The 13,131-nt window shown below is 37.0% G+C and overlaps 2 protein-coding genes across 7 annotated transcripts in view; one reads left to right on the top strand and one right to left on the bottom strand.

Annotated features, from left to right (window-relative positions):
• Nucleotides 1–2,248: 2,248 nt before the first annotated feature.
• On the bottom strand, nt 2,249–10,417 carry LOC123516997 (leucine-rich repeat-containing protein 57-like). 3 transcript variants are annotated; one of them, XR_006678358.1, is made up of 7 exons: nt 10,284–10,417; nt 7,478–7,610; nt 5,550–5,673; nt 5,101–5,245; nt 4,295–4,480; nt 3,807–3,917; nt 2,249–2,957 (listed from the first exon to the last, which is right to left on the bottom strand). XR_006678358.1 is itself a non-coding variant. In XM_045276808.1 (6 exons), the coding sequence occupies exons 1-6, from the start codon at nt 10,374–10,376 to the stop codon at nt 3,876–3,878; spliced, it is 723 nt and encodes a 240-aa protein (XP_045132743.1). In that variant the 5' UTR covers nt 10,377–10,417; the 3' UTR covers nt 3,653–3,875. The 3 variants fall into 3 exon arrangements, 1 of the variants encoding a protein (XP_045132743.1); XR_006678357.1 differs by having other exon boundaries at nt 2,249–2,938; XM_045276808.1 differs by lacking the exon at nt 2,249–2,957 and having other exon boundaries at nt 3,653–3,917.
• Nucleotides 10,316–13,131, top strand: part of LOC123516995 (F-box only protein 21-like) — a 38,507-nt gene continuing 35,691 nt past the window's right edge. The window contains exon 1 of one of the 4 annotated variants that reach the window (XM_045276800.1): nt 10,316–10,451. Coding sequence is in view for 3 of the 4 variants with exons in the window: in XM_045276799.1 (XP_045132734.1) it covers nt 11,318–11,487 (170 nt within the window). In the remaining variant the exon portion in view is untranslated. Of the gene's footprint in view, nt 10,452–10,971; nt 11,488–13,131 lie in introns of those variants that run through there. The other 3 variants (XM_045276799.1, XM_045276797.1, XM_045276798.1) reach the window with 3 other exon arrangements.

Raw genomic sequence — 13,131 nt, 5'->3', positions numbered from 1 at the left:
CTCCAAGGTTGGTAGATCCATTGCCTTTAGTCTCTCCTCATATGCCATCCCTTTAAATTCTGGAACCATTCTTGTAGCCATTTTTTGTAGTCTCTCTAATTTTCTTATGTGTTTCTTTTTATGGGGAGTCCACACAACTCCTGCATATTCCAATCTAGGTCTTATTTTAGTACTTATCAATTTCTTCATCATTTCCTTGTCCATATAGTGAAATGCTACTCCAATATTCCTTAGCAAATTATACGTCTCTGTGTGTGTGTGTGTGTGTGTGTAATTCACCACAGTCGCCTTGTGGTCAGCCCCAGCCAGCCTTCCCCATTACAGAATGAGCTCAGAACTCCTAGACCAATCCTTGGGTAGGACTGAGACCACAACACACTCCACACACTGGGAAAGTGAGGCCACAACCCCTCAAGTTACATCTAAAACCTACTCGCTCCTAGGTGAACAGGGGTTACACATCAAGAGGCTTGCCCATTTGCCTCACCATGCCCTAGATTTAAACCCGGGCCTTTTCTGACATGAGCTAACCACTACGCCGTGACGTGTGTGTGTGTGTTTATATATATATATATATATATATATATATATATATATATATATATATATATATATATATATATATATATTTACTATTAAAGTCGACAGCGAGGCGTGCATTATTTTTATAAAGTGTATTTTGTATTTTTCGCACAAGGATGCATTCGTCAGGTTTTAGCTGTAGTAAAGAGTGATGCCCAGAAAAATATAGACACAGCATCATCAATGCCTTTGTCAAGAGGGCCCTCACACACTCATCCTCATGGAATGCAGCCCATGCTGAATTGAAGAGGATGTCCCAGCTCCTCAGCAACAATGGCTATCCGCAGCAAGAAATAGATGAAGTTATACGTCGGCGTATGGACAATTACATCCATGAGAATCCCCCCGAACACAAACATCATACATCACTCTCTACTACAAGAACACGATGTCCTCAGCATACAAAGATGAAGAGAAAGCTGTAAAGATCATCATTCACAACGTTGTCTCGCCTGTCAACACAGACACTAAACTTCAAGTCATTATTTACTACAAGACCAGAAAAACTGCAAGCCTCATCATGAAGAATAGCTATCTTCCCCCGACGCACTCCCTGCAAGAAGTGAACATCGTGTACCAACACTCATGCACTGTTGGTGACTGCAGTCACCTAAAGTCGAGGTACATCGGCTTCACATCTATAACCCTATCAAAGAGAATCACAGCACACCTACAGGACGGCGCCATACGACAACACTACATGAATGAGCACGGACTCTTCCTGAAGCGACAACACATGGAAAGCAACACCACCATCCTAGCTAAAGAAAACGACTGTAGAAGACTCAAGATGACTGAGGCGGAACACATCCACTCAGAAAAACCGACCATCAACATACAACAGCAGCCAGAATCATCTCTACCTTCCCAGCGACAACCAAACGGAGCTGCAACTGGCTTCACATTAGCTGCGCCAAACACCACTCGATCTGCGCTCTGATTGGCTCCTTGACACGGCTACCTGCTACCACTGCCTAATATATAAGCCCGTATCCTCACCAGTCCTGCCTACCCTTGACACTCTCACTTTCAAACAAAAGCCTGGGTTTCAACCCCAACCCTAGTAGGGCTCCTTCAAGCCCATCCAGTCATCGTGCTGGAAAAAATTAAACAACAACCACCACCACCAGTTCCACTCACTTCTCTCCTGAAGATGGTCTGATCAAGACCGAAAGACGTCTCGGGGAAATGGACTTCGGTTCATTACTCTACCAGCTAAAACCTGATGAACGCACCCTTGTGTGGAAAATACAAAATACACTTTATAAAAAGACTAATGCACGCCTCGCTGTTGACTTTAATAATACATGCATTCAGAATAGTCTATTCCTGAAATATATATATATATATATATATATATATATATATATATATATATATATATATATATATATATATATATATATATTGACCCCAGAATCAGGGGTCATTTCTTAAAAAGTGAGAAAGTATGTAAAACTTATGAACAATAACTCCACTTCTAAGAAAGATCAATTTCAATCAAGTTTCAGATGAAAGTCCTGCTCTTCAGATTTTTTTTTTCCAAGAATGAAAAGAAATGTATGGTGTGTTTACATGCTAGCATGTAAAATGTAACCCCTCCCTTTAGTTTTAATAGATTTCATTGCATAACTTGGATTTAAACCTTGATAAATAATAAATTTCATTGCATGACTTGTGATTTAAACCTTGATAAAAATTTTAAATAAAGTAAATAATTAAGTATTTTTACACCTTCCTGGTATCACAATAATGAATAGAACATATTATAACACTAATGATAGTAATAATAACAATAACAATGATAATAATAATAATAATAATTAATAATAATCATAATAATAATAATAATCATAATAATAATAATCATATTAACAGTAATAATGATGATAATACGCTAAACTACACAGAGGAACAGCATCATAGGGTATGTGTATTGAAAAGTAGTAGAAAATACAAATATTTTTACATACTATGGTACAGTAATTACTTAAAAGAAAGCAACAAATTGAAAAATAATTAATGGGATGTTAGAGGAAGTCATTAGGAAAATAACTTGGTAATAATGGTAAAAGAAAGGATTAACAGGCGGCACTTGTTAGTGAAAGGAAAAGACTGGGTACAAACAATCTGTACAGGCCGTTGTGATACAGTGGAACCATGAGTGATTTGGGGTCCAACGGGTTTGTTTCAAAGTGCTTGGGTTCGAATCCTGGCCATGGTCCAAGTGTAAGATGGGCTTCCTTACTCGGGATAACGGTTCCCTTAAGGGTGGGCTTTTAGATAGGATGTCTCCTTTAGCAGATACATTCCCATGAAAAGCCATGCATGGTGACTGGTCTAGGTTGATGCATTTCTTGCAAAAAAAAAAAATGCTGATTGGATGAGAGATGGCTATGAGCTGTATGCACTCATTGGCTGGCTGACTCCTAATAACCTTGAGCTTATCTGGTTTTAAAATTGACGCACCACTGGGCTCAACCACCAAAAAGGACACGTAAATCTTGAACTGATAGGTCATGAGTTTACTGGCTTCTACAATACTTTCAATGTTATTGAAGTCAGAAAACAATGTGGCAAACAACATGGTCAGACAGACGAAGAGTTGTCAATTCTGTAGATATGAATATCTCGAAAATCAGGGAGGTGGTGCTTGAGCCCCTATATATATATATATATATATATATATATATATATATATATATATATATATATATATATATATATATATATATATATACCTAGAAAAGTACTATGGAAGTTGAAACTATACAGGTCAAGATTTCATTTAACATACAGAGAAGAATAAAAGAAATACAATAATGACCCGTAGAAATTCATTCTGTGATCACAAGATTTTTTATAAATAATGATACATTGTTTAAGGCCATTAACAAGTTACGGAGACTCTATTTTATCTTTCTTAATGAAATAATTTTATCTACACTTTGCTAATGAAATCATTTGCCTACACTCAGCTTTCTTTATCATATATAATTGTTTATGATGTTTTCATATATTAAACCAAGAAGAACTTATCAAACAGAAAAAGGACAGTCATATATGCATGTCAAAAAATATTTTACTATTTTTCTAGACACAATCCATTGGCAAAATCTCGTGTTATAAAAGAGCGAGGACTAAGTGTGATTGAATTTTCATCCTCTATACACCAGCTTTGCTACATTGCTAACTAACCATGACTTACATATCTCCTAACCTACCTCATTAATAAATAGCTTGAGCCTTCTTTCTGAAGCTTCTAAATCATGAATGGCTGGTTTCCAGTAAGTTTAAAACATTTTTTTCTTGACAGCTGTATATCTCTCCATGTACTGAAATAAAAATTGATACTGAATATAAGAAAAATAACAAAAAGTATAGTATAACATATAAACATCTGAAAGATAGAATTAAATCCACAAAGATGGAAAACAAAAGAAATATTGGCTTGGAGGAAGCAAGCAATTAATCCCTCTCACTGTTAGAGGAAGGAAAACAATACAAGAGGAAAGGAAAGAACTATACTTATCTTTTCAAGTAAAAAAGGAGAGGAGCCTACCTATATTTTGATGCATAGAAGAAGAAAAAATAAAGCATGAGAAATAAGGAAGTAAGCAAGCAGTCCTCATGATTAAAATATGAGAAGATTAGAAGATAAAAAGTAAGATGAGTCTCAAAGGAAGAAAACTATTTAGAAAAGTATGATTACCTTAGCATATCCAGGAACTTCCTCAAACTCCTTCATCTTAAACAAGTTTCCATCGACACAAAGGAGGGAGACCTGGGATTCCAGTAGCAGCTCCTCAGGAATACTGGTAATGGAAAGACAGTTTTCCTCAAGACGAAGTGTCTTGAGACGAGGACAGGCAGCCAAGGAAGATGATATTGCAGAAATCTGCAAAGTAGAGTTAGTAAATCCCATCACTCGGTCTTTCTATGGCTTGGTCAATTTTACTGCAAAGTTTAGTGGAGACCATAAAAGGTAAATTTAACATTTTTGTTGGATTCTACATTGATAAACAAAGATGACTAAGCCAACACGAACTGAATTACATTATAGGATATGATCTACTCAACATTTGTTCCCTGGAATTCCCACAAGAGAGGAAAGCTGGCCAATAAATAAATAAATAAATAAATAAACCACTTAGTTGCCAGTCTCATATTTAACTGTCACTGCAACCCTCTCAGTTTTGTAGTTTTGTATTCCTCCTCTCTATGACCAAGAAACAGTTGGATCCAAGAGGGCAATATTTGGCATAACTATAAAATAGGACATGAGATATTGCCAAGGTTATGGTAATGGAGATGGACAAGCTGATGGTAAAGCTGCCCAAGTGAGAAATGCAAGACAAATTTCTTATCTTGGACTGCATTGCCAACAGTTTCTTCATCACTGCTAACCTAACCTTGGGGACATATTTCCTGGTCTGTTGTATGGTTATGCCAAATATTACATTGACCTTGCCAAGATGTGTATCAAAATTCTTGAAGCCAATTGTACATTACACTGACCTGGTTCATGTTAAGATTCACTTCAACAGCCTGCAAGTTCTCTATTCCATCAGGGACACAGGTGATCTGGTTGCCACTCAAATCAACTACATCCAGCTGTGCCAGACCACACAGCATGATGGGGAACTCTGTTATCTTATTGTCACTTTAGAGAAAGAGGTGATATCAGTTGTAGTTTTAGACATGGCAAGACTTTAATGAAAGTTTATGCCATGACAAAATAATTTACCGTAAGCTATTTGGAAAATTCACAATATTGCATGGTGAAGTTTTGAGCTTTAAAGCATTGTTAAATCTTAAATATATTAGATCTTTCTTGTCTAAGTTATCTATTGCACTTAAAATTTACAAGAAGTCTGGATAAAATGACTGGCAAGATCAGTTCAAACTATAATTTGCAGAGTTAAAATGAAATTGTGAAATGACACTAGAATCACACACACACACACCTTAATATGACAGACTTGAGGTGCTTGAGTTGTGACATAGATACAGGAAGAGAGATGAGCAGGTTAGACACAACAGATATTGACTCTAGTTTGGTGAGTCTTCCTATTTCATCTGGAAGGGTTTCTGAAATCATATAAAATGTATCCAGTAATTATAATACATAAATTTCATCACTCTTTTCATATCTCAAAATATGCCTAGTCTTAAAGTTTAAGAAAATTACAGTGGTGAATTAGTTAACACAGTAGTTAACAGAATTTTTCTTCCTCTGAGTTATAATTTCTACATAAGTGACCATAGATCCTGCATTGCTTTGATCCTTGCAACTGTCACTCTCAGTTGTTTATAAAAGTGTAATGATTATAAGTGTCTGACCACCAGATTTCAGAAATTAATTGGACCATTCTAAAGGCAGGTTTACAAATGCCTATTTGCAACTAAAATTGTAAGTGGCCAGAAGTATCAACTAAGCCTTTCTAGTCGGAAAGCGTCATGCTTGAAAGTATCGACTAGTTGGCACTTTGGCAGGAAGTGAATGTAATCAAACAGCTACCCACTAAGATGTCTTCCTTCAGTGATGATGCTAAAGCAGTGGTTGCTCTTCTTTTGGCATACCGGAAGAATCAACAGAAAAGAAAATGCCTGGGGATACGTCCCTTGCTAATTAGAAGGAAAGAAAGGAGTCTATCACACACTAATCTTAAAAAGATTATGCACAATTGCAATCAAATTAAATCCTGATAAGTCTTCAATCCTCACCTCCAACAACACCCTGAATTAGGGAAACAGTTCTTGGAGATTGGCAGTTATTTCGTCGAACGACGATTTGCGCAAGCTTTTTTACTATGTAATTCATTTCTTGGGTCCCAGATGTATTCTTTTTCCCTCACCAACATTATCATCTCTATACCTGGAGATCACATTTTCAAAACTTACTCCATTATATCATAACATAAATAAAGTCACAAATCGACTGAACAAGACCATCATGTTGGTTTTGTTTTGCAACTGGTTTCTCCAGTCACTAGGCATCAATATTAAGTTGGAAACTCTACCAACTTGCAATTTCAGTTGCAAATTGGCACATGTGAACCCACCTTAATGTTCTTAATGTTTGGTCACAGGTAATCAGATCAGCCAATCTACTGCTTATGAAGCAAAAAAGAGATTGCATGCAAGAGACAAATGTGTCACAAAGAACTGTTGCTTGTTGGCTAAAGAAATTTTTAAGTCTAGCAAAAACATTGTACTTATTTTAAAAGGCCTGACAGATCAAAGGTAGTTCCAATCAACATTATGGGTTATAAATCACCATTTGACAAATATCCCTCTATGTTAAGCTTGGAAAATTAAAGAAGCAAACCAAAAATTACTGCACAATGTGCTTGTGAAAACTATTTCTTGACACATCCTAAAGGACGAAAGTTTCCCTTCTCACCATGCTGCATGCAAGTTTTACTTGACACTACGAAAATGACATTGCATTCACCAAAAAATATTACTTGGTCACTTGACAAAACTCTTTTCATATTTTCATCAGATTAAAGTATATTCACTCTGACAGATATACAAGTAAACACATTTGTTGGCCAAAAATTTTGTGTTGATCACTATGACACAAACTTTGTGGTACCACACGTGAGGCATCTTAAGAAACTGATGGTGTGGGGATGTTTTTCTAATTTCAGTATTGTAAAACTCATTATAACTGAAGGTGTTATTCTCTTATGGTGAAAAATTGGTATCTTGAATTGTTTGATAATTCAGAGGACTGCTTTAATAAGTGGAGGGTTGAGACATTCATACAGAACAATGTAGTAAAGTAACATAAGGAAGACTAATAGTAGCTACTATTAAAGCAATTCTGTATACACAAACATTTAAAACTGATAATTTTTGCTTACTTCTGAGCATCAAAGGTTCTTACCAAGTCTATTTGCATTCAAATTCAGGTGCTTGAGGCTGGAGAGGTCACACACAGAAGAAGGGAGTTCTCTCAGCCTGTTGGTGGAAAGATCAAGGGTCCGGAGCACCTTGTTTAAGGCAGACAGGTCTGGAAGCTGAGTTTTGAGGTTAGTAAGGTAAATGGCAGTAGAAAGACCAAACCATAGGATTGCAGTACAGTATACCAAAATTGAATACAGGGCAATCTCTGTTTATGAACAACCAGTTTATGAATTCATAAAGTTACAGGTTAAATACTGTTCTTTCTTTTCTTTTTTTTTTCAATTTACAAATATTTCACAAATAAAATCCCAAATTAATTCATAGTATCAATAAATCAACTGACTATTGTAAACAGTTTGGTCAATTTCCAGTTTCACCCAACCATGCCATCTCTGATGTGACTCATGCCTCTGATGAGAAATGTAGTTAATTGATTGATGGTATATATAATTTCCATTGCAAATGAATATTTTTTGAGTTATGACTTTTTTTATCAACTTCAACTTATGCCTACTCCTCACTCCCAATGATCATGGGGGATATGTAAAAAACTGGGTTTCTTGGCCATGGGAGCACTAAATTTAAATTGAGTAGCTAATGTGTGTTGCAAAAGAAGTCAGAAATCAACAAAATCACATTAAAAAAAAACTCTGAAAATACTTTAACGGTGGCAGCATCAGGTAGATACGGCTGCAGCAAGTGTTGCTTTGTTTATGATCAGCAATGCTGCCAACACTTCATTTCTAGCTACATGTGCTGCACCACAACTCCCAGGGGTTATCTACTAATCAAACCCAACATAATAACTTCCTAGCTAGGGACCTATGCCCCCCAAGCCCCATCCCAAGGATTATTAACCAAACCTAACATAATAATCTTCTACTGGGGGGGGATGCATTCTCCCCCAGACCCACTGCGAGGGTTCTAACAAAACCAAACATTATAACCTCAATTTAATGCTTATCAGAAAGTCATTAGTTGAATGAAACTAGAAATTTTCTATGCACCTCCACCCCTCCTGGGATGGTTGTGATGTTGGGTTCAGTTAGGAATCTTGGGGGATCTGGGATGGCACAGCTCCAGGGTTAATAACCCTGGAAGGGGGAGGAGGGTTGCAGCTTCCCCAGCTAGGTCATAAGGTTGGGTTTGTTTAGTGTCCCTAGGGGCGTGTGGTGCAGCAGATACAGCTGGAAGTGTAGTTTTGGCATTGCTGCTCAACATAAACAAAGCAATGTTGCATCCAGCCACCACTGCCACTGTTAAAGTATTTTATGTTTTTTTAATGTAATTTTATTGATTTCTAACCTCTTTTGCAATGCACATTGCTCAATTTAATGATCCCCCCACACACAAAAAAAGAATTTCCTACGGGTCTGCCAAGATTGTTGGGAATGAGAAATAGGCATACATAAATTGGAGTCGAAAAAAAGTCATAACTCGAAAAATATTAATTTGCAATGGAAATACTATATATATATATATATATATATATATATATATATATATATATATATATATATATATATATATATATATATATATACACCATCAATCAATCCACGACATTTCTCACCAGAAAACCATAAGCCGCACCACAGATCCCATGACTGGATGAAACTGCAAATTGACCAACAATTCATTCAACAACTGTTCATAATATACATTTTTCTTGTATGTGAGCACTTGGGAAAAAATGTATAGTAACTCATCCATAAATTGAGATTAACCTGCAATACTCAATATTTATTATGGCAAATTTTATCTTTCTCTAGTGATAGTTTAACAAGAATCCTGCATCACCCAGTTAATTATTTCTATGGCCTCTGTAAATGTAAATAATCGCTATGAGAATAAAGCTTTAGATATTGCTATAAGCTTTGGTAGCGAAGAATAATAAAAACTTCACATCAGAGGAATGTAATGTACAAACTACAATCAAATGACATTTAAGACATATTGTGATGTATAATAAGATAGTAGTATGCATAAATGAGAGATAAACAAGGAATAATATATATATATATATATATATATATATATATATATATATATATATATATATATATATATATATATATTAGGAAATTCACTATATTTCTATCACTAAGCTTGATTAATTCAATTATTGCACCATAAACTGAATATGAAGAATGCATAAATCTAAGATTAATATTACCTTACGGAATGTAGTATTATTAACTAATTTGTCTTTCTTCCCTTTACATAAATATTAGTAATACATGATAGAACAAAAATAGTAAATTCTTAACTATCATACTGCTCTGGCTTGTTTTCCTTTACAGACCTAAGCTAACTCGCACTGTATAGTGTGTTAAAAGGACGTTGCCTATACAGGAAATAACAGTGAATAGGTATATTGGTTATGGACTCAGAATATGAGCTCCCCCTTGATATTAATTAAATAATTGGGGGCTTTGTAGTGCAGTGCACTCATCACAACTATGGTAAATAAGATGCATATATTCTGTTGTGCAGTAATGCGACCTGTAGCAATAATATATAACCTTTTCCCTTTAAATAATCATTAAGATTTACTCTATCATGTGAAGTTCGGTTGAGTTTGCTACCTTTGGTCAACTTACGTTAGGTTTGCATAGATTATTAGGAAGCTGAATTTCGCGGAATTTTTGTTGCCCTTATGTGAATATCCAGAATTCTCAATAAGTACCTTAGGTGCTTAATGGATAAGGAGAGAAAGGAAAAGGAGATTGGGTGATGTGCCTCTAAAAGGAGCATTGACCTACTAAGTTCATCATATTATTCACCTCAGTCAGTTTTCTGTCGGACAAGACCAGTGCGCCAGTCTTTGTGGCCATTTCCATGTGGGCTCTCACACCCTTGGACGACTGTTGACCCATGATGATGTGCAAGATGTCCTGACGTGTGGTGTCCTCCTTCAGTCAGCTGACCGTCAAAACAAAACACAACCAGAGGTAAACAAACAGTGACGCCGCCTCGCGCTGCCAGGTGGAATGTAACGCTGAAAATTTTCTGATCAATTTTACGATAATATAGTTAGTCACCATTTTTACAACAAAATAAGTCACCCTTTAATTGCTAATAGCCACACGGCTTTTGTATTTTGCCTAAATAACCGTTGACAATTTCACAGTGCAAAAATAAAGCCGAACATATCATTCAAAGAAAATAAATATTACATTTGATAGCCAGTGACATAAGGAATTAAACTTCCGGGAGATTTAATCAGCTTCCAAAGAAGAATGGAAAGAATAGTTTTGTCATAAAATTATATAAGAAGAGAATATGTATTGTAGAGGATATGAAACTAATCGAAGAAACGTTTAAGTACTGATGACGAGGTCGCTGTGCGACTGATACAGGATAACCTAGATGGGCCCTGGTGGCCCTTTGTTATCATATTTATGTTATGTTAACATCTCCTTTGTTGTTCTGTACCCAACAATAAACCCATCAATAAACCATATCAGAAGTAAATTATGGTAGAGAAAGGCCTGAATCATGGATGATAAATTAGGGCTGAATGTTTACTGTAAAACTGGAAACGCAATAGTAGGTACCTACTAGCCAAGTAAGTAAACAAAAGGAATTGTTGTGAATAACAAAGTGTGTTTTCAATTCAAGAAGCGACAAATTTTGTGTCCTTTCGTTAAACGTCTTATGCTTATAAGTGCAGTGGCCCTCACTCCTGCCCATGTAATATAGAGGTGCTGTAGAAAAGACGAGTGTTCCAAGACCGAGACTCGGAGTCCGACTTTCATCAGAGACAGACAGACAGACAGATACACTGCTGCTTCCATTGCGACCGCCAGGTAGTACGATGGAGACTTCCGACGCAGTAACTCTTGAAGACCTACCTGATGAGTTGCTGCTATCCGTACTCTCGTGTAACTCTATATCTGTGTGGGACATCTGCAGAGTAGCGTGCACTTGTTCGAGACTGAGGAATATCGCCAGCACGCAGAACTTGTGGCGTCAAAAAGTACAACAGTAAGTCTTCCAGCCAAGGGTGACTTTGTGCTGATCTGGTTGACTTACTTGGTTAATTAATGTACGTACGCACCTTTGACATAATTGACCCAAAATGGATGACCTTCTTATGTGTGATTAACAATGGTGTTTGACTTATGTAACTATTTATTTATACCTGATTGACTCGTCTGGATGACTTCGATTGTTGAGCCATACCAATTTAACAGTGAATTACATGGTTGGTCGACTCTGGTAACGTAAGCTGATGAGTTGAAGGACCATTTAGGGTAAGATGGGCATTTTTTTTAAGTATGCATGGTAAAAGTACAGAATAGGACCTCCCCCCTCTCCTCCATCCCATCCCCCCCACCTGCTCCAGCAAGATTGGGGGACTGTGGGGAATCGGGGGTTTTAGGGGGGAGCCAAAAGAGGCGAGATATGGCGATCAGGAAAAAAAATTCTAAGGACAAGAACCCGTTTTTAATGAAAATTTACTAACCTAACCCTAACAATAACTTAAACCTAACCTAAATTAACCTAAGCCAACGCTTTCTAGCACCCCCCTCTAGGACATTAACCTAACCCTAACATAAATCTAACCTAACGTATCCTAGCTGTGCCTCCCTGCACCTCCCCTCTAGAACACTAACCTAACCCTAACATAAACCTAACCTAACGTTTTCTAGCCGGGTGGGGGCTGAGCCCAACACCCTGCCCTCTAGGACACTAACCTAACCCTAACATAAACTTAACCTAATGTATCCTAGCCAGGGGGGGACCGCATCCCCCTGCACCCCCCTCTAGGACACTAACCTAACCTAACGTATCGTAGCCGGGGGAGGCTGCGCCTCTCTACGGGGACAGCAGGAGCGATGATTTCCCAGTAATCATATTCGCAACTTTTACAACTAATGTCAACGGTGGTCATGGCTGAACTGCGCACACAGATAACTCTGTGCACCTGTCTGCCCAGCTGTGCCCTACCTACAAATACCTATAGCAAATTCTTATTGGTGCAACTCGTGGTGTTAAAGAGGTGGTGGCACATCATTGGACAAAAGAACTATAGACACAATAAGAATCCTATTCAGTAGTTACCCACAAACCCCAGCTATAAACAAATGCAAGTCAGTGTACTGCTCATTTCCGAGTGTGATGGAGCTCCGTGGCTCGCCGCAGCTTGCTGGACTTAGAGAAAACTCGTCAAACACCGCACATTCCCAGACCTATTGCAGTGTTGTCATTCATTTGCCGCAGGTAGTGTAGTTACTGAAAATGTAAATAGTAAGAACAAATCATCTAGAGTTTATTGTACGAAACTGTAACAACCAACCAAATCATTGTGGACTTAGATTCTGCAGGCACCGGAATATTTATTCAATTACTATAGCCTTACAAAAGCTGTCACCACCTTAAAAATATCACAGACATGTTGTATAGTAAGTACTCTATCATTTTGCATGCTTGTTTTAATGATTAAAAAGGAGGTGCTATTCTGGACTTTTTCCAAACATTGAAACCTGAATAAAACATAATCAGCATAATTATATCTTTAATAAATCTCGTTTTAGAGCTTTGGGGGCTCCAAAATGATAATTAACTTCTACACATTTTTATCCCTTTACCAGTCCTCACCTCTCCACCACAGATATCACAACAGGT

This window comes from Portunus trituberculatus, chromosome 41, assembly GCF_017591435.1.
Source record: "Portunus trituberculatus isolate SZX2019 chromosome 41, ASM1759143v1, whole genome shotgun sequence".
Classification (NCBI taxonomy): Eukaryota; Metazoa; Arthropoda; class Malacostraca; order Decapoda; family Portunidae; genus Portunus; species Portunus trituberculatus.
The sequence above is the reverse complement of the archived record's forward strand: the minus strand, read 5'-3'. Positions and strand labels throughout refer to the sequence as shown.